The 25,224-nt window shown below is 45.0% G+C and overlaps 2 protein-coding genes across 3 annotated transcripts in view; both read right to left on the bottom strand.

Moving 5' to 3' along the window:
• The window catches only part of MAP3K3 (mitogen-activated protein kinase kinase kinase 3), a 55,902-nt gene extending 47,259 nt beyond the window's left edge, over positions 1-8,643 (bottom strand). Inside the window, exons 1-2 of one of the 2 annotated variants that reach the window (XM_064174144.1) lie at positions 8,291-8,643; positions 559-680 (exon numbers count right to left, since the gene is read on the bottom strand). In XM_064174144.1, the coding sequence (XP_064030214.1) occupies positions 559-680; positions 8,291-8,294 (126 nt within the window). In that variant the 5' untranslated portion in view covers positions 8,295-8,643. The remainder of the gene's footprint in view (positions 1-558; positions 681-8,290) is intronic. The other variant, XM_064174145.1, reaches the window with a different exon arrangement.
• A 6,467-nt stretch (positions 8,644-15,110) lies between these two features.
• DCAF7 (DDB1 and CUL4 associated factor 7) overlaps positions 15,111-25,224 on the bottom strand; it is a 19,400-nt gene continuing 9,286 nt past the window's right edge. Inside the window, exons 4-7 of the mRNA XM_064174058.1 lie at positions 24,947-25,065; positions 24,124-24,333; positions 21,801-21,918; positions 15,111-21,268 (exon numbers count right to left, since the gene is read on the bottom strand). Of these exons, the coding sequence (XP_064030128.1) occupies positions 21,096-21,268; positions 21,801-21,918; positions 24,124-24,333; positions 24,947-25,065 (620 nt within the window). The 3' untranslated portion in view covers positions 15,111-21,095. The remainder of the gene's footprint in view (positions 21,269-21,800; positions 21,919-24,123; positions 24,334-24,946; positions 25,066-25,224) is intronic.

Below are 25,224 nucleotides of genomic sequence, written 5' to 3'. Positions count from 1 at the left end.
TCATACCTGCGCTTTCCTCAGTCCATAAAGGTAGGTAAAAAAGACAGCTCCCATGCATGCAACACAGCCTGAGCACAGTCAGAGAGTCATAGAATGGTCTGGGTTGGAAGGGACCTTAAAAGTCATCTAGTTCCAACCCTTCCTACCATAAGCAGAGACATCTCCCACTAGACTTGCTGAGGGTCCTCTCCAACCTGGCCTTAAACACCTCCAGGTTCCACAACCTCCCCGGGCAACCTGTTCCAGTGTCTCACCACCTCACTCAAAAGAATTTGTCCCTGATCTCCAGTCTCGATTTCCCCTCTTTCAGCTCAATATCATTGCTCCTTGTCTAGCACTACAAGGCCTTGTAAAAAGTCCCTCCTCAGCTCTCCTGTAACTCCCTTCAGGTACTGGAAGGCTGCTCGAAGGTCTCCCTGGAGCTTCTGGAGCCTTCTCTTCTCCAAAGAGCTAACCCAACTGCAATATCTTACCTCTTGGAAGCACAAGCCAGAACCCTCTGCCACCTAACTCTGTCCCCAGGCAACAGTTTGAGGTCCCCATGAAATGGGCTGTTACCTGTTTGTGGGAGTGAGGGCTGTCTTTATTCTTCATAGTGTCATATCCAGGCAGTCTGTGACGCCGGCTCATCTGAAGTGCTACCAGGTCCTTCATGATGGATTTCAAGGCCTCTTGTTCATCTGGGATGGAGAACAATTTTAGCAGTAAGATGCTTGAGTGAGTATCAACCATAACACCTGCATTTGATTCTGCAGGCTCATGCAAAGACAATCCTTAGTAGGATCTCTGCAAATATACTGTTGATTCCTTTTAATCACAAAAGCCCAAACGCAACCTGACACAGTGATGTAGTCAACAGAGAGGGGAATTTTAAGTCACTTGTACTATTCCACAGAAAAAGGTTCTGAATAAATATCCTCAGCCCCTAGTTCTGTTCACAACAAACAGTACAACATGGACAGATTTGCTGGATCATTAGAGGTCAATTAGGGAGGGCAAGCTGATGTGTTTCTTCCAAGGAAAACCCTGTCAGAATCGGTTCTTTCCAATTTTATATCCAGTTAACTTTGACTTCTTGCTTGCTAGTGGAACAAATCACAGCCAGGAGAAAGAAAATGAAAAGCTGAACAAAGAGTCACCTCAGATTGTTTCTGAAGTCATCAAGATCCCTTCCAGTTAAAGTTATCCTATGATTAAATGTCCAAAGCCAGGTTTGATGTGGCCATGTGCAACCTGGTCTAGAGGAAGGTGTCTCTGTCATGGCAGGGGGGTTTGGAACTGGATCATCTTTAAAGTCTCTTCCAACTCAAATAATACTATGAATCTATGAAATTGAAACGAGTGATTAGATCAGCTCTGAACATGCCCAGAACAAAAACCTTCTAAAAGAGTTTGTCTGGTCATCACCACCAGTTTGGATAACAGTTTTAATGTTTTTGACAAGTGGAGCTTCTGGATGTGATGTGAACCAGATAAAACGGTTATCACATCCCTGACTGTGTGACAGTGTCAGGTGTGCAGTGCTTGATATGTGCAATCCTCCTGTCTTCACAAAGTCCTCAAACATGTCAGTTTGACATTGTGCCAGGGGAGCTTTAGGTTGGACAGCATGAAAAATTTCTTTGCTTCAAGAGTGGTCAGGGACTGGAACAGGCTGCCCAGAGAGGTGGTGGAGTAACCATCCTTGGAGGTGTACAAGAAATATGTGGCCATGGTGGTGTTATGCTGACATGTGGACTTGATGACCTTAGAGGTCTTTTTCAACTCAATCAATTTTCTGATTCTGTGAAGTGCTTATACTGAAGAAAGCATTTTGGATGCTAAGCTGCAAGTAAGTTAAATTTGATTTTTTAAATCCAGCATTTGCTTCTGACTCATGAAAACTGGTTTGGATGGGTAATGGCTTCCACTTGGAAGTAGTGCCCTGGGAACATTTGCTGTACATTCAGTGAGGGGCTGCCTAGCATCTGCACTGCTCAGTCAAGTGGACTCACTGGGACTATTTGTTTCTCCAGTTCCATGTTATGCATTTGTTCGTCAGCAGCTCCCAATGAAGTTTATGTTTTATGCAGAAGAGTGGGCTTGTAATTAATCAATGTCTGAATAACAAACTATTTTTTTTCAGTGCGGAAAGATGACAGATGTGGGACACAAACAGCTTCCAACACATGCGGGAAGGGAAGGCTACCAAAACTTAGAAGCAAAAAGGGATAAAAATACAGCGTAAGGGAGTAACATGGCTGAGGGAATGAGGGTTGATCAGCTGGAAGAGGAGGTCGAGGGGAGACCTCCTCTCCACAAGTGCCTGAAAGCAGGCTGGAGAAAGGTGGAGGTTGGTTTCTTCTCCCTGGTAACAAGTGATAAAACAAAAGGAAATGGCCTTGGAGGTTGGGCAGTAGAAGAAACTTCTTGACTGAAAGGGTTCTCAAACACTGGTACAAGGTCCCCAAGGAGGTGGTTGAACCCCCATCCCTGGAGGTGTTTCAAAGCTATGGGGATGTGGGGCTGAAATATATGGTTTAGTAGCAGACTTGGTAGAGAAGAATGAACTCAATGATCTTGAAGGTCTTTTCCAACCAAAATGACTCCATGATTCTAACAACTAAACAAGTTCCAGTCAGAAGTCACACTAACAGGATCTTTGATACAACCAACAGCTTCGGCCCAAAAGGTAGAGCACTAAATGGAGACAATTAAACACTAAAGCTGAGGTTCTTCCACTGTGAGCTACATTACGTAGTACCAGGTAAAGAGCAACATCAAGCCTAGGCCAGACAAGAGAGGAGAATGGAAAGAAACCTCCCAGAGCATTTGCAGAAGGTGCTAAGAGTAAGGCTCTTACAAAAAGGGAAAGGCAGAGAAAATAAAGTTACTTAAACCCCCCCAAACTAAAACCCACCAAATCTCTGCCGTCCAAGACAAGCCAAATGAGACAATAACTACATTGTGGCAGTGGAGAAAGGAGAGGAGTACTTCAAATTCCAGCTGCATGCAGAAGTGAGGGGTATAAGTAACACCACCAAAGCAATAGGTTGCTTTCTTGCAAAGCACGTCAGCCAAAGGCAATAATCTCAAGGAGCTATCTCAGCACTGAGTAACCCCTTGTGGGAGGAGAATGTCAAAATCCAGTTGTGAATTAAGTCTGAGTTCCAGGTAGCTAACAGCACAACTCTTCCCCGCCCCCACACCTGCTTTTTGAAACGGCTTCCAACTTTGCATTTGAAGGTTTAACCTCTCAACTTATTGGAGTGTCTCAAATTTACTCTTCTTCTTTAATCCTCTTTGATATTAAGCACAGCCTTTGAGTCACCCGGCAGACAAAAACCTCTATCTTTGCACAACAAAGTATTACAAATTATGGACTGGCACATCCCTGGGGTCTCTACCACCCAAAACAAGCAGCGAAGAGCTAGGAGACTAGTTTTTCACTACAGTGCAGTTTGGGTTTGGCCAGATACCAGGAAGATGAAGAAGAGCTTGTCTTGGCAGAGTTCCTTTGGGCAAGAAGCAAAACAGCTATGGAAGCAGTTTAGAACTAAGGAATCGAGTCAATCAAAAAATACATCTCCAAGTACAAACTTGTATCATACAGCTTGGGATATCACTTGAAATGCAGGATCACTGGTTAGAATGCAACAGTTGCATACAGGTGTAGCCCAAACTGGATACAATCAGCTGGTTACAGCCTCACATTTGTGTGAGGAAGCATGCCCAGGACAGCCACTTCATTAACCAATTATATATCTCTTAATATTAAAAGACTGTAGCTGGGCTACAGTGTCAATTTCTTTATTACCTATCGCAAGCTGTGAATTTACAACATGCCAAGGACAGTAAACTCCTGAAGGCAGCATCTAGCAAGCACCTTTATCTTAGTCCTTGTCAGCTGTTTCCCCCTAGACAAGAGCTAACTGAAATCTTAGTGGCATCCAAGCAGAAAGGAACAGTTAACACACTGGCAAAAGCTGATGGAACAACTCCAGGTAAAGTTGAACCTTACAAGATTACTGTCGAGGTTTAGTGGTGCCCTGGCAGTGCCATGTTAGATGGTTAGACTCAAAGATACTAAAGGTCTATTCCAACCTAAAGGACTCTGGGATTCTCTGCAGCTTTTAAGTCTTACACAGAGCTACCAGTTCTCTAGTACCAAAACACAGCCTCCGTAATCCATCCCTGTGTTGGTGAGGTGGGGAATGATGGAGTAATTGTCTTAGAATCACTTTGGTTGAACCATAGAATTGTTGAGCTTGGAAGAGACCTTTGAGATCAAGCCCAACCACTCACTTAGAGCTCACAACCCCACCACTGCTGCTAAACCACATCCCTCAGCACCACATCATGAGTCTTTTAAACACCTCCAGGGATGGTGACTCCATCACCTCCCTGGACATTCTATTTGAGGCTGAGAACCCTTTCTGTGAAGAAGATTTTCCCAGTATCCAAGCTGAGCCTCCCCTGACACAAAACGAGGCTGCTTCCTCTTGTCCTGTCCCTTGATACATGTGAGGTGGTTGTAGAGGGTAAGGAGGTTTCCCTTCAGCCTTCTCTTCTGAAGACTAACCAAATCCAGTTCCCTCAGCCCTTCCTCTTAAGACATGGTTGGAAAAGATATTTCAGGACTTGGGTTGAAAAAGATCTTTTAGGAGCTGGGTTGGAAAAGACCTTTTAGACTGAGCCCAACCCTTATCTACCTCCAAGTCTGGTCCTAAACCATGTCCTTCAGCACCACATCTATCTTCTTAAAACATAAAATAAACATCAAATATTGATCTGAGCTTGTGTAGGGAAAAACATGTTTCCAGTGGGGATAGCATTGTGATGGATTTAACACTGAGGAGCATGACTACTTCTTTATTCCCACCAAAACAGGATTTCCATAGGTTGCCTTCCAAGAAACATGTGCAGCAGCATCACATCAATCACAAAGCAGAAGTTCTTCCAAATGCCAACGAAGCCATTTTTGAAGAGCACTGAGGGACCCTGTTTCACTCGGTCTCCAGTAGGTCTGGGAAACACAGTTCTGCTTTGTGTGGTAAAGATGTTGTCCAGGAAATGCTTTTCATGTTTGAAAAACTACACTCCAGGATTTTTATAACATCGATAAAAGGGAACTGCTACTCATAGAGAGAGCCATTCCTCTGCAGAAAGCATTTATTTCAACTAAGATGTGGTTTACTGCACAGGTCTGTGCGAGTCAGTGATGTGCTGTGGCAGAAATGGAAACAGTTTTGAGCAAAATATAAGAAAAAAAATCATGAAGTTCAAAGCATCTGCACGTTGGTGAAAACAGGAAGTCTGTAAACCTCTATAAACCAGGATGCTATTTTATACATCATGGCAAGAGAAGAAGCGATGCCACGTTTGTTTGAGAGAGGGGAAAAAAATGCGACTGAACAGCAGCGTTTGTTGTCTGCCACTGTCTCAGCAAAGCTGATCTGCAGATCCAGGGAAAGGGGTAAACCTCACAGCTGAGGTGGAGAAACTGAGGATATGTTTAAAGCTGTGGGGAAAAAAAAAGGGTTTGGAAAAAGTTCAATTTCAAGTCACCCGCATGCAGTCGGATGAGCACTGGGTACTCTGTGACAGCCTCAGTGGTAACAAAACGCTGTGCTGCTCAACTTTTAGTAAGTGACCTGGTTTGGAGACTTGAAAGAAGAAAAAAACCCATCAGAGCTTTTCTATGAACTCCGACCCACGTGGTAGCTACATGGAGTACCCCTCCTTTCCCACACACTACAGAAGAGGTCGGGATTTAAGCTGGTCATAACCTGCAGGCTCCCCTTCCCCTCAGCGGTTGTGTGTGTGCGTGTGGGGAGGTGTGTCACAGCCGGTAAAGCCGGGAGCTCCGAGCTGGGCCATGAGCGCCTGTGAGCCAAGGGAAGGAAGTGACACAGGCAGGAAAAAAGAGCAGATCGAGGGAAAGACTCGACTGCAGCTGGGCCTGCAGTGCGTTTCAGCTGGGCCTGCCCCAATCAGCCAGCCCAGACACCCCTCTTCCCTGCCTTCCCTGGATAGCAATATGTTTCTTGGTGTCAGGAGCAAGCCGATTAGCAGCTGGACTCCATCCTTAAGGTCTTTCCCAACCTAGACAAGTCTAAGATTCTAATTATCTGTATTTTAAATGCTACCAAGGAGCTACCAAATACCCCTCAATCACAGCCCCTTCTGCAAAGGGCCAGAGAATGACCCTCAGTGAGCTTCAGCTGCACCAAAGGGGTGAAGCCAAACTGCGACACCAAGCTCCTGCTGATCACCATCCCAGGGATCTTTCAGACTTGATTAGGCAAAACAAGATGGAAGAAAAGCAGAGTGTGACAGAGTCTGGTATCTGTTAGCCTTTAGATGACTTGCTCACGACTCCTCAACAAACTTAGGTTAGATCTTCCCTTATCAGGAATGATGTGCTAGTAGCTGGAATGTGATTACTCCAGCACGAGTGTATGACATAGAGTGGGCCATGAAATAGGACTTTCTGATGTTCACAGACTGCACTGGGCTAGAAGGGACCTTCAAAGGTCATCTTGTTCAACACCCCTGCAGCCAGTAGGGACACCTCCAACTAGATCAGGTTGTCCAGGGTCTCATCTGGTTGGACCTTTAAGTCTCCAAGGATGAAGACTGAACCACACCTCTGGGCAACCTGTTTCAGTATTTCACCACTGTCATTGTGAAGAGCTTACTCCTAATGTCCAACCTAAATCTTCCCAGCTCTGGTTTCAAACCATTTCTAGCATCCTATCACTCCACGCTCTTCTAAACAGTCCCCTCCCCATCCTTCCTATAGCCCCTTCAGGTACTGGAAGGCTGCTCTAAGGTCTCACTGGAGCCTTCTCATCTCCAGGTTGAACAAAGCCAACTCTCTCAGCCTGTCCTCACAGGAGAGGTGCTCCAGCCTCAGTGATGTCGCCCCCACATGCTTACAAACAGGCATTCAGCTTCCATTGGAAAAGTATTTTCTATGTCTGTGGCAATCCAGCTTCTTCCTTCTGAACTATGTCAAACTCATGGACCATCTGGCTGCTTCCTTTACAGAAGATACAGGCTGCATAACACCACATCTCTTTGTAAGGCAGAGGTCTGCTGATGGACCTGTGTCTATTCATCAGACTGACAAAAGCAGAGCAGCACACAAAGGAAACAAAGCTGTTGGACTTTTGCTTTCAGCAGCATTTTCTTTACGAATTTAAGATATATCTACAAGAACTAACCATATATACAGATGAATCAACAAAGTAAACTAAACTCAACTGTAGAGAAGAAGCATTAAAGTGGCAGCCACGAAGCTATGCAATCATGTACTTAGGACAGCTGTAGTTAATTCCCTTGCCAATATGCAAATATGGATAAGTTCTGGTTTAGAGCAATTAATTTTTTTGTTCTCGTTTTTTATTTAAATTACCTAAATAATAAAAAAAACCAAAACCCTTTCCATAAGCAGCTCTTTACACAGGCCACACAGTCCAAAAGAATTAAGCATTCAAATTCAATGATGGCAACTCCTGACAGCAACTTTTTACTGTCAAAAAGAGTTCCTGGAACTCCTTTCCTTGATTTCTTATGTGTTTCTAAATACAACAAATGATAATTCAATGGAAACTTGACAGAGAAAAAGCCGTTTTGACAGGCTCCCAAGCTGCTGTTAACGCCACAGTAAAAACGTCCCTCGTCAAGTTTAAGCACAGAAATTCCTATCTCAAACCCAGGCAACCTGGTTCTTAGAAGCTGCAAAAGCTCCCTCAGCTCCCAGACCTGACCTTGCTGATCTTCGGCTACTCCCTTTGGCCAATTTTAGTCAATCCCGGGGCCGGGTGTGTGTGCGGCTGGGCCGGCAACGCTGCTCGCAGCCGGGGCTCGCTGGTGCCAAACCTTTCTTCAAGGATTTTAAAGCAGTCTCTCAAAATATGCGTCTTGCTCACGGCTGGTGGCTTCCGCGCTTGCCGATGGCTGCGCTGCTGACCGATGCGTCCACTCCCGCAGCAGCGAAGCCAGCGCGGGCAGGAGCCGGCCAGTCGCGACCCCCGGAGGCCGCGGGCCGAAACCCGCTCCTCAGCCCCTTAGTCCTCGTTAGCAGCTCAGCTCCCCGAGGCTGCTGCCCTCAACACAGTCCCGTGGAAGGCCCGGCGCGTCGCGGGCAGCCCAGAGACCGCTGCCCCCCCCGCCCTCTCCCTGGTGCTGCGGAGAGTCCCCGTCGCGGCCCGCCCCCTCAACCGCAGGCCACTGAGGTGCCCCCGGGCCCCGCCGAGGCCAGCGAAATGTCCCCAACCCGTTCGTGTCCGGCCGCGGGTCTCACCCATTTCGGCGGGCGGCGCGCCCGCGCCCGGCGGCGCGCTGAGGTACGGGGCTGTCACTGCTGCAGCTCCATGGCGGCTGGGCCGAGGGGGAGGGCTCACAGCCGCCGCCACATTCCCAGGCCCGCGCCACCGCCTCCTTCCGGCGGCCGCCCTTCGGGTCTCGGCGCGGCGACGGGGGTTTGAGGAGAGGACGGGCGGTCCCGGGCGGTCCCAGTCGCTCGCCGCCGCCGCCGCCGCCACAGGGCGCCCGGGCCACGAGCAAAACAAACTGCTCAGCAGCCACCGCGCACCCGCCGCTACAGTCGCCTGCCAATCACGGGGTCGATCCGCCGCCACCCGCCAATCCGCGCCGTCGAAGCGCCCACCCGACGGCGCTGCTCGCCAATCAGCATACGACTAGCTGCGCCGCCCGCCCCGCCCACCGCCAGCTACGCGAGGACCCGTTCCCCTGGCGGGCTGGCTCCGCCCTCTCCCCAGCCACTAGGTGGGGACAGCTCGGGCTCCGCCCTTAGCCGCTGCCAATCAGGATGACGGAAGGCCCTGCGAGCCCGCCCCGTGGGTCGTGTTCTAGAGCCGCCTGGGTCCTAGAGCTCGCCCCGGTCCGCATCAGCCCGCGTTCACTCCTGACAGCTGCGCGGGGCCAGCCTCACGCCAGCACCGGCCCAGAGCAGGCCCTGTGCCCCGCCATGCCCCGCCGTAGCTGGTCCCAAGCACCTGCCTCACGCACACGCGAAGTTGAGGTCTCGCCTTAGGCACGATTTCGGGTGAATATCAAAGTGTTCTGGAGGACAGAACGTGGCCCCTGCACACTAACCCTGCTGGTTTCATGACTTCTTCGGTGGAGTTTGGCCATGAATTTGACTTTCACTTTAAAGACATCTAAGAAATGAGGGGGGAGAAAAGAAAAAAAAAAAAAAGTAAAGGAATGTCCAGATAACAGTTCTGGCCTCTCTAGAGCAAAATCAATCATCTAGCTTTGAAGCTGTCCTGCTTCGAGGACAAAAGTTGGACTAGATGACTTCCATAGATCCCACCTTAAAACCAGACTGATGCTGCTTAGCTGTACAGAAACACAGAATTATCATTTTTTTCTGGTTTTAAAAGACCTTTAAAATCATCAACTCCAATCATTCTCTAACTCTACCAAGTCTGGTGCTAAACCATTTAACAGCTCTTTCTATTTCCAGTCTCTCCTGTTTTATCACTCTGATGCCTGAAGCCTTGCTAGCTTTCTTGTCTGCTCTATCCCATTTTCATACCCAGCACACAGCCACTTGTTTCCATGTCAAGATTATCCTTTTACTTAAATAGTCCTTTCCTCTCCCCCGGTAGTTTCTCTCTAAATACATCAAGAAGATAATCCTATCTCCTTCCAGCTTGCATTGTAATAGAGGAGTAAGCCACTCTCTCTTCACAATACAAGCTTTGGATTTGTGATATCTTCCTGATAGCCTCTTTTGCCTGTGTTCCAATTTGAATTCCTCTCTCATCTGACAGTATTACTGCTCTTGGATCAACTTTTCTATGACCTTTTTCACAGCTTTCTGGTGGCTCATTGCTACCCTTTATCAGCCACTAAATCCCAGTTTCCTTTCCTCACTAATTTCTAGAAAGTAAAACACTCTTAGAATCCACCACAAATTTCTCCTCTCTCAAGTTCACAGCATTGCACTTTCTGCTGCTACATTTAATCTTGGCTCCATTTCTCACTCTTCAAAGCCATCAATTCTCAAAGACATTCTCCATCCCTCCTACTATTGAAGCCTCCCACTTTCACTCATTGCCAAATTTAATTATCACTCTCAGGTTTTGTGCCAAGGTCATTAGAAAAAGGCTTTGCCGTGAGGTTACTCTTGGGATCAGAACTGCAGAAAGTCAGTATTAATTCCCCACTGCACCAGCCCTGATGTAAAAACACTTATTTTTCACCTTACCATTTGGTATTTCTGTCTGTCTTCCAGCTCTTACATATTTGCACTCCAAACTCTCATCTGAAGTCCTGTGAAATGAGACTGGTTGGTTGCATGTCCTCCCTGTAGAAGCTTAGTTTACACCACTCCAAAAAAGGCATTAGACTAGTCATGGCCTGTGACAGCGAGCCAGGAGACCCCAGCAGATGGTAGGAGACAGCCATGCTGGTAAAACTCACTCTTTCTATCTCCAACTGCCCAGGATACTTTGGTGCAACCTGGATTGCACCAAAGTTCCTGTCCCCTCACTGTCCCTTTTGTCATTTTGAAAGCAGAATGGTCTCTTATTAACAGTTCAGCACTTCACCCACCTATCAATCCTGATGGCTAAACCAGAAAAGTTTTATCTGTTGATTCCTGGCTCTACCCTCATTTTACAGACATTATCACAATGCTATCTATATGCAAATACTTCTTTTGGACCACTGTAGATCCCTCTTACCCTCCAGACAAGCTAGTACACCCTTTCTAAACCAGAGTCATAGAATGGGTTAGGTTAGAAAGGAGCTCACACATCATCAACTCCAACCTCCCCATCATGGGAAGAGACATCTCTCAAGCAGACTTGGCTGCTGAAGGCCTCATCCAACCTGGCCTTGAACACCTCGAGGACAGAGGCATCCACAGCCTCTCTGGGCAGCCTATTCCAGAGTACTTCCTAAGATCCAATCTAATCCTGCTCTCCATCAGCTTCAAACCATTCTCCCTTGTCCTGTTGCTAGACATGACAACATCCTTATATAAAGTCCCTCTGTAGCCTTCCTGCAGGATCCCTTTACGTACTGGAAGGCAGATCTGAAGTCCTTTCAGAGTCTTCTCTTCTCCCTGCTGAACACTCCCAGCTTCCTCAGCCTATCCTCATAGCAGAGCTGCTCCAGCCCTTGGATCATCTTCATGGCCTCCTCTGGACTCTCTCTACCAAAACACCTGCCGCTATTCAGCATAACTTGAGGGGGGGAAAAAAGGAATAATTCCCTTTTCACCTTTACTGCCTAGCTCATGCTCTACAATTTTTGTGCATAAGAATCAGGTTCTTCGTTTTCCCAACAGCACTATGGCACAAATTGACATTCTGTGGTTTTCCAGCCAGATTCCCCACACCCTTGGAAAGCTCCAGCTTTCCAGATGAGAGGCTTCGCTCCTGCAAACAACAGCTACAAAACATACTTTATTTGTCAACTTCAAGGTATTCTGACTGGTCGAGGCCATTTCATGTAACATCAGTAAAGACATTCAGAGACTCTCCAGAAGCTTCTATGTTTACATTTAGCCCCACTTGTTTTAAAGTTCCTTTATAGAGGCCTAATTGTTGAATGCTGTCAGGCTGCATGAAGTAAGAAAAGGAAATGTAATCCCTATTTTAGGGATTAAAGGGCATTGCACAGGGAGCCAGTGACTTGTTAAATGTTACACAGGAAGTCTGAAGTAGACCTTTGGGATTATAACTTCTGGCATCTCTTCTCTGTCGCTTAATCACTGTGCCATCAACTTGCTTGCTATTTTGGTAGTATTTCCATTTGCTGAAGCATACCTGATTGACTCAGAGAGCCTCTTCTCCTTGCTATCACATGTACTATTTCTTCTTTCCTTCCTGTTTCCATTCTTGTTTAGGTAGACACATCCTTCCTGGGGAGCTGAGCCTTGTCCCATGCCAAAACTTCCTTATTCCACATCCACAGCCAGGGATATCGAACAGCAGCAGTGAGAAGAAATAAAAATTGAAGGGGAGGATGCGGAGGAGAATAAACCCTGCAGATCTTCAAGGGAGGCATGAAAGTGCTCTGCACTCTTTTACTGCAGTTCTGAGAGAGGACCAATTGCACCAGTTCCACGCATCTCTGATTCTGCTAACACTTTCTTGTGCTTTGAAAACAAACTCGATGGAAAAACCTAACATCATTATACAACTTGAGGAGAGAGTGGCAGAACACATATCGGCCAAATCTTACCTCACCTCCAGCAGAACACATGAGCCATGTGAAACTCTCTAAAAGCACGTCTGGAGAACCTATTCCCCGCGTACCTGTCATACCGTAGGGCTGTGCCTGTCCTGCTGACAGCATCCCAGCAGAGGGGGCCCTGGAGCTGCCTGCTTCAGAGAGCACAACCATTCCCCTTGTGGAAGGAGCAAAATTAAGAGAGAAGGAAGGAGGATGTTAAAAATAATAGATACTTTTAAGATCATTACTTGCTTGAGCTGGCAGCCTGGACTGTTTATAGAGCTGTACTAATGAAAAAGCACAAGATTAAGTGCTCGTTACAGCATCAGGGCTTCAAATCACCCTGGAATAGCACTAGCTCCACAGCTGAGGGTTATATATATTCTGGTACCCTGAGGGATTTCCTTCGTTTTCAAGTATTTTCAAGCCACTTACTGAGCAGTGATAAATGATGTGTTTTTCACTTCCAACTGGTGTCAGAGAAGTGACTTTCCCAGGGTCGCAGAGCATGCAAGTCAGCGCCGTTCTTCGGTGTTTACAAAATGCAGAGAACTTCTCTTTGCCTCCTTTTCTACCCATACTCCTCAACAGGGCCTTATGGTACTTGTTTTGCCACACCAACAGAAAATTCTTCTCTTTTATCACCTACCAGCTCCTGACCCTATGCACCAGCAGCTCCAACTTGCAGAAGTTGCTTTCTTCCATCAGAATAGAAGATGAGAAAGTTTCTTTGGAGAATTCCAAAGAACAGATCCAAAAAAAACCCCACAAAACAAAACACACCCCAACAAACTACCACAAAAGAGCCTAGGATGTAAATCCACCTCTAGGGTAAAAGACAATTCTTAGAAGGAAAGCAGCTCTTTCAAATAGAGATTACTAGACCAAAGCCCATATATAGCTTGAAATCACTGTAGCATCTTTACAGGCAACACTTTCCACTGTGGTTATGAAGCTTAATAAGCTTTTATTTCAGTGTCGGTACACAAAGAATTAGAGAGCAATACAGTATCATCACACACCAGCTCAGTTGAACTGGAGCTAATCTGAATACTGAAATAATTAGTTCTGCTTACCAAGGTCTAAGGTAAATTTCCAAGCTCTGCCACCCTAGGGGACAAGGTTACAGAAAGCAGTCCTGTGGAGGAGGATTTGGCGGTACTGATGGATGAGAAGTTGGACATGAGCAGGCAGTGTGAGCTTGCAGCACAGGCAGCCAATCACATCCTGGGCTGCGTCAAAAGTTGCAGTGCCAGCAGATCCAGAGAGGTAATCCTGCCACTTTGCTCTGGTGAGACTTGACCCGGAGTACTGTGTCCAGCTCTGGAGCCCTCAGTATAGGAAGGATATGGACCTAATGGAGCAGGTCCAGAGTAGAGCCATGACAGTGATCTGTGGGCTGGAGCAGGCTGCTATGAGGACAGGCTGAGGGAGCTGAGGTTGTTCCACCTGGAGCAAAGGCTCCAGGAAGACCTAACAGCAGCCTGCCAGTACCTGAAGGAGCTACAAGAGAGAGACTGTTTGCAAAGGGTTGTGGTGACAGGACAAAGGCAATGGCTTCAAACTAGAGCAGATTTAGATTGGGTGTCAGGAGCGGGTTTTTACTATGAGTGTGGTGGAACACTGGAACAGATTGCCCAGTGAGGTGATTGGGGCCCCATTCCTGGAGATACTCGAAATGAGGCTCAGCAGGGCTCTGGGCAGCCTGATCTAGCTGAGGATGCCCCTGCTGACTGCAGAAGGGGTTGGACTAGATGATTTTCAGAGGTCCCTTCCAACCCAGACCATTCTGTGATTCCATTCTCCTCAAGGCCACAATTCCAGCAACTCTGACACTAGTGACTGAGCCTGCAAAGAAAACAGCCTTCAAGAGCAGTCACCCACACACAGGAGAGACTTACACACTTGCTTAGCTTCTAATTGATTTGTCTTCAGCTTGCCTATATTCAAAGGGCCTTAGAGACCAATTATTTGAATTTTTAAAATAATGAAAGAAAATAAACCCCTCTTCTCATCTTAAAACCAAAGCCATGCCAGCAAATAACTACCACTTGTTGTGCAGGGAACAAGCCCTCTGCAGAGAAGTTGGAAAGCAAAGCGCTAACAGCACCCAGGGAGCAGGCAGGATGCTTAAGAAGTAAATGTGGGCAAAATTTAAATACTAACCAAGTTCTGCTGTGACTGGATTCTGCCAAGCACTAGGGTTGGGCTGGCCACTGAAAAACTGACAGATGCTCTCTATTGACCCCCTTCCCAAAGGGAAGGGAGAGGGAATAAGGGAGAGAGATTTGTGGACTGGAAAACTAAACCATTATCAAAATAGTAACAATAAAATGAAATATATACAAAGAGATACAAACCAGTATTGAACCCAACCCCTGATGGCAATGACCTCACTGTCACCAGTGATGCTGTGGCATACACTGCAGTCTCAGACTGGACTCAGCAGCAGACAGGAACTAGATTCCTAGAGCTGGATTCTGGAACTCATGAATCAAGATCAAAGGCAGCATGGCCAGAGTCCTCCACAGACACCAGCCACTGACAATGTTTGATTCTAGCAGTCCCTCAGCTGTACACTGAACATGACAGCCATGGAACGGAACTCCTTGTTAGTCAGTTTAGGGACTCCTGTCAACTCCTTCCTGCAGGTATCACCTCTTAACCGCTTAGACATGTAGCAGTGACCTTGGTCTGCAGCCAGCTCTTGGTACTAACGAGAAACACTGAAGCATTCTCACTGCTAAAACAGCCAGTGTGCACAAACAGGCCCTGAAGTGCAGAAAGTGCAGCTACTGAGCAGGGACTGAGCTAAGAAGTCAAACCACTGAAGAGAATTAGTCCTGTTGTAGCTCTAACCAAGCCAAGTTCCTAACAATGTGATTATAAGTAACTTGCAACTTAGGGGCTGGTGAAACTCTCGCATTTATTTGGTTATCAGTAGGAGAGGTGAACACACCTCACCAGTTTTATAGAGACAAGATGAAGCAATCACTCTCCGTTTTACAGCAATAAGCTTCAGCCAGGGCATGTGAAGCCTGTTTGAAGTAGTTCCTTGCTCACCCCTCCAATTTCTGAACTCACCACACAGTGAACTGCAGTCAATCTACAAATGTTCCATTTTTATTACAAAGTATGAAAAGCAGAAAATACTGTACCTAATACACAGGAGGCTGAAACTTAGAAAGAAGGTTAAAAAATCTGAATAAAACTACATAGGAAGCAGGAAAAATAGCATAAAAGGATGCAACATTCCACTTTTGAAGCCATTTCAGAAAATTGCCTTAAAATTTACAGAGTTTCAAACAAACATGGTTCCATGATTCAGGTGTTAAAATCCATTGTAACAAAACCTTTCGTATTTTCTCCATAAAAATAAAGGAATATTGGGATACTGCAGTTATCCATGTCAACAATAGCGGGATAAGAGGGTTCCTCTAGGACAGTATAGTAGTGAAGTTGCAAATCTCGATACAAGAAGGGTGGAGAAAAAGGACAGAAGTAAACCTACTATTGCTTTAACGTAGTTTAGTGAGAACAAGGAAGTAAGGAATCTCATATGGATGTTTGTACAATCATGCTACAAAGATTACACCTTCAGGAAAATTACCACAAGGGGACTGTGGATAGGAAGAGCAGAAGGGGAGGGAAAAAAAACACAGAAAAAGTAAACATCTACTCAGACTACTGGGAATAAAAAATGCTTCAGCGCAACAGATTTAAATTACATCACACTGCTAGCAACCCAAGGTGTTCAAAATAACAACAAAAGGATCCTTTTAAATAGATTTCATAATTCATGGTTACCAGGTTGTCCAAAAAACAAAGCAAGCAAGCAACACATCGCTTCTCAGCTGTACTAGGACTCTTTTCACTCACTGGTTCTTGGTTTGGTTCCCACAGAGCAATCCTTGTCTCTTAAGAAGGGGCTGGAGAGTCGCTGGTCTTGCAGACAGGAAAGCAAACTCCAAAGGATGACAGCTGAAACACTCAAGAGAGCAGTGACAGCTTACTCATAGTCACAATGATTTTTTATTTCAGGAAAGAGCTTATTTCTTCTTCCTTTTGTTAGATTTCTCTGAGAAGAAATAAACTCAATGGAAACCACAGGGTTGTTTCATGACTACGGGAAGTGTTAGCTTGATGCCAAGTATCAAAGGCTGCACAAAAGGCCACTGAGATACTTGACAGATGAGTTATCATCTGAAAAGAGGCAGCACAAGTGCCTCTGCCCCTGGAGTCTGCCATGAATCACTAGAGGAGCATTCAGTGACCGGTATTTAGTTGGGGTTTTAACGACTGGGTTTTAGTGCTGGTGAGAAGTGCTGCTGGGAAGTTCTGAAGATGTCCTCCTGAAAAACAAAGGAGTCAGGGCCAGGCTAAACTTCTCAATATCCTTGCAAATGGGACATTTCTGACTCTTCTTGGGGAACAAGCAGGGGAAATACAGCTGCATCTCTATGAAAGCAGGAGAAAGTGCTCTTTAATCCCATATAATTAATCCCCTGGCTTCTTTGCGAAGATCAGGAGAAACAGGGATGTAACTGATAGTACCTTGCCCATTGCAGAACTGGTTTTGGGCACCTCCTTTTAATGTCCACTGTCCAATAAATACAAATCTGCTCTGAAATATGGGTCTGAGAGCAGGAAATATGGGTTCTCAAACACCACCAGGGGACTCTGAGTGACAAGCAGCAAGTTGCTTGGGTTGGCCTTGGAGGATTGTGCCTGTTTCTGAGTACAGCGCTTCAGTTTAACTGTCAAGTGCTCATGGTTTTGGTGTTCAGTACGGAACAGATGAGAGAGTTAAGGGTCCACTAAATCCTGCCAACTACAGCCAGTTTGAGATTTCAGTAACTGTTGCATTTAACATTTTATACAAAACACAAATGCCTACCATAAAAGGGCTGAGAAAAAGCTGACTCTCTTCCCTAATCTTACCAAAATATACTTGATAAAGTGCCATCTGCAAGAGAACAAAACAGATACACTCAGCTGTCTTCATTTACATTTTAAACACGCACAAGAGCATCTGCGAATTCCAGGATTTCAGACTCCTCCCTTCACCTGGCCTCTGGCAGGCAGTGAGCCACAGTTCAGACAGACACAGCTCTCTCACTGCAACACCAGGCAAAAGTAGACTGCTTTTTTACTATTATCCAGAACATTCAGGAGAGTAATTACAGCAAAGTTTTGAAAGGATCATTAACTTTGACTTATGAGAGGCAATGCCTCCCCCGTTAAGTACATTTCAAGGTTCCATAAGGAACAACCTGTATTATCAGTCTCCTTTCACATCACTCTTTGAAACCACTGTTTTCTAAATAGATTGTCAAAGCACTCAAACCCTTTGCTTCTCAAATCCCTGCACACAGAAGTACAATTCCCATAGATGCAACCTGCCAGAGCCCAGTTCATTTAGACAACAGGATTGGCATAGATGCACTAATTGACATCCAACTTGTTTGCTGTAGGTTTTTGCCTTACTAATGAGTTTTACAGGATCAAGATCCCTCAAGTTAAGGGCCAATATATTAGCAATAGTTTTTCTACATGATAGCAGGAATCTATGGAAAGCTCAAACAGGACACAACTAAATAGCATTTTGAGTTAACTGACTGAAAAAGTGCTACAGAACTACTTCAGGTAAAGATTTTTGCTCCAGAACCAGTCTTGTTTGGCAGTTTTCCACTTTGCTGATCTCACTGACGCTCACCTTTCTCTTCAGGTTATTTTAGCTATGAGGCTTTCTAAAGCAGCTGCTCTTCAGCCTTTGCTTGTGCAGTAAGCACAAAATAACTGAAAATCAAAGTATTTAGGCCAAAATAATGCTTATGGGGATATGACACTCCACATAGCTGAATATTAAGATAAACTATCTTGATTCAGAGGCTACAAGTCTCAGGAGTTTATTTCATCTTGTAAATAAACTTGAACCAGCCAGTAGACTGTTAGCTCCTGCCAGGGTGTTAGCAGATGCTGGCAAAAGGGCACCAAAGTTTCTCACTTCCTTCTCTAGCTGGGAGTGCCATTTGCACTACAGAACATCTCACCCATAAGGAGTTCCCTGTCTTTTCAGTCATTAACCTTTAAAGTGATTTCTTTGAAAAGAAGCTATTTTAAGTTGCATTTCCCTGTTTCAAAACAGCCTCTAGTGATTTAAAATTAACTTCACATGAAGAATGACAATGGATTATGCCCAAAGCAATATGCTGTAGATCCAGACGGAACCCCAACTGGCTGAACAAACAGGATATGATCTTTATTTAGGACTCATTGGAGCCTACAGGATTCCTTTCACTTGCCTTTGACAAGTTTGGAATGAACATCCAATTCCACAAATGAGCTTCAAGCAGTTTTATGGATAGAAGGAACAGACACTGGATCCTCTTCAGGTTCACAAGATTGGTTGTCAACAGCATCAAAAGCTATTCAGACTATTAGTCCCTCTGTAGATGCTCTCTTCCTATTATCCTAGTGTAACAAATGGTTTTCCTCTAGGAATAAACTGCTTTTCCATTTCGCATAGCTCAGGGAGTCTTTTAGCGACTCCACTTCCAAATAAATTATCTTAGGTCTCTTTTAAAGCACAACTCTACAGTTGCAAAAGATGCATTCTTAAGCCAAGTAAGAGAGACATTCCTCTTCTACTGGCCATCTATACAAGAATGAGACTTGGAAACATAAAGGAGACTATAGAAAAGTACTAAATGCTATAGATAGTTCCCTCTCAGTATCACAGCATCTGATGCTTATCACTTGGAATGAAGCTATACATGACAAGTCTGTGTATGCGTTTGTATGGCTATCTGAAGCTGCAAATGCTATCATATGCTCCTGCTATGAAATCCTCATTCTCATTTCATTCAGTGAAGCATTTTCCAGTTTGAGATGCAGTACTACTGGAGGAACAGAGAGCCTAATTGTTTGTCTAACACTGTTCTGCCATCTAGATGAAACCTGTCTGTGGAACACTCTATTCTCAAGCACAAAATGACTTTCAAGTTCAATCAAGCTTTCTGTCAAAAATCCCACAACTGAACTCAGAACCTAACTGACAAAATATGAGCTCAAACTGCATTCAGACTCTTAGTTCCTTGATATCAAAAAGAGTGATGGCTGTCCCTAATGAATTCCTATCAAATTCACAAGGCAGTGCTTTTCTGAGCTCCACATTGAGAAGCAGCCTGTAGAAGAGTATTTCTGGATGTCCAGAATGACAAAACTGTGCAGATTCTGTTCTGCATTTGACAGCACTTTCAGTGTCAGCTTCACTGTTTCACAGTAATCGCTTTTCCCAGCTCGCCTTCCCTGCAAACTGACAAGATTCAAGTTTGCCAGTGTCCTACTATTTATAACACTACCTCCAGTTGCAGGTGAATTCTCATTAGGTGGAAAGACAATTTTGATAGTTTCTGACGTTCACATCAAAACTCAGCTGGTACATCCTTACAGACCAGGTAGGGCTGTCATGTCTTCACTTTGGAACACTCATCCATGTTATCATCCAAGATTTTTATCTTGCCTAATGCACTCAGCTTTGATTGAAAAGTATCACTGCAGATCCATTATTCAAGACAAACAGAAGCCCTTGGGCACATCCCCCGCTAGGTAGGAGAATGACAAGTGCTGAACCTTAGCCTCCATGGCACAATTCCTTGCCTTTGAAACCCATCAGCATGCACTACATCAAGGAATTGTTTCTTTCAGAGGAGCAGCTTTCATTCAGATGGAGGACCAGCTTTTCCAGCTCAGCTCACTTATTGAATAAGACCTGACAGTACAAAGCAAATGCATTTTGGGGAAGAAAAAAAGGAGAAAAAAAGAGCTTCCAGGAACACAAGGCAAATGTAGAGAAGCTCCAAGGTACAGGCTAACCACAAAACTCTTGCTCACATTATTTGCCAATCAAGCAAGCTACCAAGTGTGAAACCATTTTATTTTGGTTTAGATACTAAGTTTTCCGAGGGGAAATCATTTGTTTGGAAGCATCAATGCCAAGTCCATTACAAATAATTTTTTTCAGGAGTTGTTTACCTCCTGGGAGCTTAAGTCATGCATGTACCTTCCTTCTGAAACCTATCACCATTCTTGTCAGCTAACACAACTGCAGGATACACACAAGTTCACTCAGAATTGAAAAATAAGGCCTACCATAGTAACAACTGCCTCTAGCATCTGAGAAGTGTAAAGAAATTGTGCAACAAGTACTTGTACGTCACAGCACCAGAAAAATTCTGCCCAGACAACCAGGAAGAGAGCCAAGGCAACAGTTAATTCTGGCAGGCCTTTACTGCCAGGGAGCCTGCAGTGTTACTGTGATCTGTATCAACAGTTAGATCCTGCTTTAGGCATATTGAAGTGGATCACATATCAAAAGTAAGAATCAGGGAGAAAAAACCTCACTCAATAGAAAGTTAGCCCAATATATAAAAAACATACAAATGTTTCAACAGTTTAGAGGCAGCAACAACAGGAATGATAAAGATTCCTGCCAAGGTGGCTGTTAACATCACTGTCTTTCCCCACCTTGTTTTGCATCTGCACCTATTAAACTAGTTGATGTGCTGCCTCAGCTGGCTAACAAACACATGGACATATGCAGCAACTGAAAAGCCTGAAGCTTATTAATACAGTCAACAAATATACAGAACTTTTAACTGAGGGGAAAAAACAAAACAAAGAAAATCAGAACCCAGAAGGTCCAAGAGGCTCAGCACGTCTCTGCATTTTAGAGTCCTGGAGACAGGAGACACCTGCCATTGATTCTTGTAACAGTTTTTTGTAACAGTAGATGCAAAGCAATAACAGATACTGGCCACTTGTGTTGTTCTTACTTTAGAGGGAAGGGGAAATTATACAGCCCTGCCTCAGAGTGGCATGAAGCAGTAAGGTTAGACTCTCAAAATCTCCAGGCAGTTGTTGTAGCAGATAGCTATCCAGTCTGGCTGAGTGGATGCCCACTGTACATTGTTGATTTCTCCCTCTGCTGTATAAGCCAAGATAGGGTCCTCAATGGCACGGGGCATTTGCTGGATATCCCAGATGAGAGCCTGATGGTCATCAGCTGCAAAGGGAAGAGAAATTCAGAAGTAGAATCAGAGTGTAACAAGATCTCTACACACAGCTACCAACAGGCCTATGGAGCAGGAACCTATGGTAGGATATGTCTGTAGGTCTGTTAGAGCCCCAATGAGTATTCAATGATATACAATGTATACAATAATACAACTATGATCCAAAAAATATAAGCTTGGATTACACATTATTCAGGACAGAATTGAAAAGCAAACAGTGGAACTCATATGAATTGAAAACATTTAAGAATTAGATTGCAAAAAAACTACGGAGCATTAAAATAAGAAAGTAGCTTAGCCAAAGCAGATGCAGTCTGGGCACTGGGCTCACTGCTGCCACAATAAGCTGCTGTAGGTGTCTCTTTTAGGGAGACCATTAATAAAGAGCTTCTAATCCACAGCTACTCTTTAGCAAAGGCAGACAGAACTGGGGAAAGCTTTGAAGAGAGAGGATTTTGTAAATTTTTCAGTGAACGACTCTCAGATTCCCCAGGGCAGCTGGAGGGGAGGGATCACACTCACCTGCTGTACATATGTGGCAGGAAGAATGAGGTGCCCAAGCAATTCCATTTACACAGGCTCTGTGGTTGTTTAACCTGGCAACAGGAGTGCAGGGAACTCTGACATCTAGTATCACAACCTTCAGAAACAACAAGAAAAAAAGCCCAATTAATAACTTGCATTTTGTTTTATTGCTTCAGAAAAGCAAACATTTTGAACCAAGGCTATAAACACAGGCCTATCCTAAAGGACGTCGTTGGCAAGCAAACACTGTTCTCAAGGAATAGCTTCCAGATGGTTGCTGAGCCTCAAAAGGAGGCAGACCTTACAGGGGGAAGGTTTGTGAGTGTGATGGTTTGGGTGTTCCCCGCCTCCCCACACTTTAGCAATCACCCAGACTAGACTCAGCCGGCTCTGGAAATACGAATGAAGCTTATATTTATAGCTAGCACAATATACAAGCAGCTATTTACAGTATATACCGTTATAGACAGAAATATACAAGGTAAAAGGTAATACAGAAACACCACAGCCCTCCCAGAAACCTGAGTCCCCAAGAGGGGCTCTCAACAACTCCTTCACCTTCCCTCTAACCCCTTCTCAACCTTACCCCAGTCCCAAGGAAGAATGGAGGTTCAGCCAGAGGTTAAGAAGCAAAGTGGGCTAGTCCAAAATGGAGGGTGAGGTTAGAAAGATACAGCTCAGCCAGCAGCCCGAGGGAGAGTGATGGCGAGAATGTTATCAAATGTTTTTGTTTCTTGTTCCCATACTTCTCAGCAAGGCTGTGATGTAGACATCACCACTGTTTTGACTGCACAGCCTATAATCTAGTTCTTCTCACCAAAACATTCTAGCTAGCTTCAAACTAGTACAGCGAGTTACGCAACAAGGGCAAAAAGAATTGTGCTTCCCTGAAGCAGCACAAGTGACAAACTAAGACACGCTGCCTTGTGTGCTGAACTGAGAAAGAACAAGGTGACTCCAACACCTGCATTAAGATTTGATATGGAAAGCATAGTCCAGCTGGCTCACAGACCCCTCTGAAACATTAGCTGAAAGAAGAGGCAGAGAGAGCTTCCAAGTTTACAATGCCACAGTTACCTCTCTAATTCCTGCTGACCTTAGTGCAGCAAGAATGCAATACCACTTAACATAAAATCATAGTGGTGCCACAGAATGGGTTGAGTTGGAAAGGACCTTAAAGATCATCTAGTTCCAAACCCCCTGTCATGGGCAGGGACACCTCCAGATTGCTCCAGGCCCCATCCAACCTGGCTCTGAACACTTCCAAGCTTGGAGCCATCACAACTTCTTTGGACAACTTGTTCCAGTGCCTCAGCACTCTCAAGGGGAAGATTTTCTTCCCAATGTCTAATCTAAATCCAACTTCTTTCAATTTGAAGCCATCTCCCTTCATCCTGTCACTCTGCTTTTCTCAGAAGTCCCTCTCCAGCTCTCCTGTAGCCCACTTCAAATCCTGGAAGGCTGCTCTAAGGTCTCTTCGGAGCCTTCTCTTTTCCAGGCTGAACAACTCCAATTCTCAGAATGTCTTCACAGGAGACAGCTGGACCCATCACTGCAGAAGGGGTCCTCTCAGCAGAGCAGGGAAGAAATCCCCTCCCTCAACCTGCTGCCCACATTGCTGAGGATGCAGTGCAGGATGTGGTCAGTTTCTGGGCTTCAAGTCCACATTGCAAGCTTATATTGAGCTTCTCTTCAACCAGCATTCTCAAGTCTTTCTCCTCAGCACTGCTCTCCATCCTTCTCCATCCAGCCTGTATTTGTTTGAGACTGTCCTAGTCCAAGTGCTGGATCCTGCACTTGGATTTGTTGAACTTCCTGAGGCTGGTACTGGCCCACTTTTCAAGGCCCCTGTGGATGGATCTCTTTCCTTCAGTGTGTCGACTGTTCTACACAGCTTGGTGTTGTCAGCATACACGCTGAGGGCGTCTCAATCCCACTGCCCATGTTGCCGACGAAGTTAAACAGCACTGGTCCTAGGACTGACCCCTGAGGAACACCACTCAGCACTTGTTCCAATTAATCACCAATTCACACTCACAGGTGACATTAGGTTGGAAGGGACCCTTAAAGGTCATTATGTTCTCAACCCCCTGCAGTCAATAGGGACTGCACATGACCACATCAATTCTGATCCTGAATGCTTCCAGGAATGGGGCCTCAATCACATCCCTGGGCAACCTGTTCCAAATACTTCACCATTCTCATTGTGAAGAGCTTCTTCTGATGTCCCACCTAAATCTATCCTGCCCCCTTACCTACACAACTGCTTAGCAATCAGTATGAAGCCACCTCCCCAAAACTAAAATCACAACCACCTCACCTCCATGCCATCCATGGCCATTGTAGCAAGATAGTTGGGATCCTGCTTATTCCAGCAGAGACGTAGCAGTGGATGGTGCTGTGGGTCCTCATAAATGATGGTGCTGTGCTCCAGATGACGAAGATCAAACATCCTCACCGAGCCATCTGCACCCACTGAAGCAAACATATCTCTGCCACCACCTGCACGGCTGAAGGCAATGTCATACACCTGCTCAGGAGCAGGAGAGAGAACAAACACAGCTTTAATGAGCACACTGCATCCTAAATCACAGAAAAAGGGATTTTATGTATGGATAGAGTTGTGACACATTCTGTCAACTGCTTGAATGTTCCTAGCAAGGTTTAAGTTACTCCCTTGTCAAAAGAAGGAAAAAAAATGCTTAAAAGGGTTATGTTGTTAGAGGATCATTCACTGAGATTAAACATATTTAAAAACATCTAAGCCAGAGAAATTGATATTAATTGATGAAAAATATTATCTTAAAATGAAAAAATCTTGCAAGTAGTTTATTGCCTTTGATATGCACCTGATTTCAATCCCAGTTTGTTGTTTTACTTCATTTTTCCTAATGTTTTGGAGCCCCATCTAGTAAACCAAGGACATCCACCAATCCAGCTTGTCTGATGAGTAAACAGTAGTTTTGATAACCAAGAGTATACTTTTAATAAGTTTAGTACTCAAAACTGTGTGTCAAATACAGTAATCTCAGAGTTATTATCTTTCAGGATCATTACATTTGTCAAGATCAAAGGGGAAATCAGAGTTATCTTCCTTTTCTAACACTTAATCTGCAAAGTAAACAACCAAACCAAGCCATCACCTCTTTGTCATGTGCTATAAGCTGGGTCTTCACATGGCCTGAGACCAGATTTACCCTTCCCAGAACCTGTCCTGTTTCCAGACCCCAAATAGTGCAGGTTGTGTCAATACTAGAGGTACCTGAAACAAAAAACATTTGTTAGCAACATTATCACTATTTTTTTCATCACTGGATTAATATCCCCCAACATCTCCAGAACAAACCAGCAGACGACAACTAAAATCAAGACTGTCAAATGGCTCACAGTCCACTGTGCATTTAAATGACCCAAACCTTTT

This window comes from Pogoniulus pusillus, chromosome 40 (assembly GCF_015220805.1).
Source record: "Pogoniulus pusillus isolate bPogPus1 chromosome 40, bPogPus1.pri, whole genome shotgun sequence".
Lineage (NCBI taxonomy): Eukaryota > Metazoa > Chordata > Aves > Piciformes > Lybiidae > Pogoniulus > Pogoniulus pusillus.
This window is presented reverse-complemented; position numbering and strand designations above follow the sequence as displayed.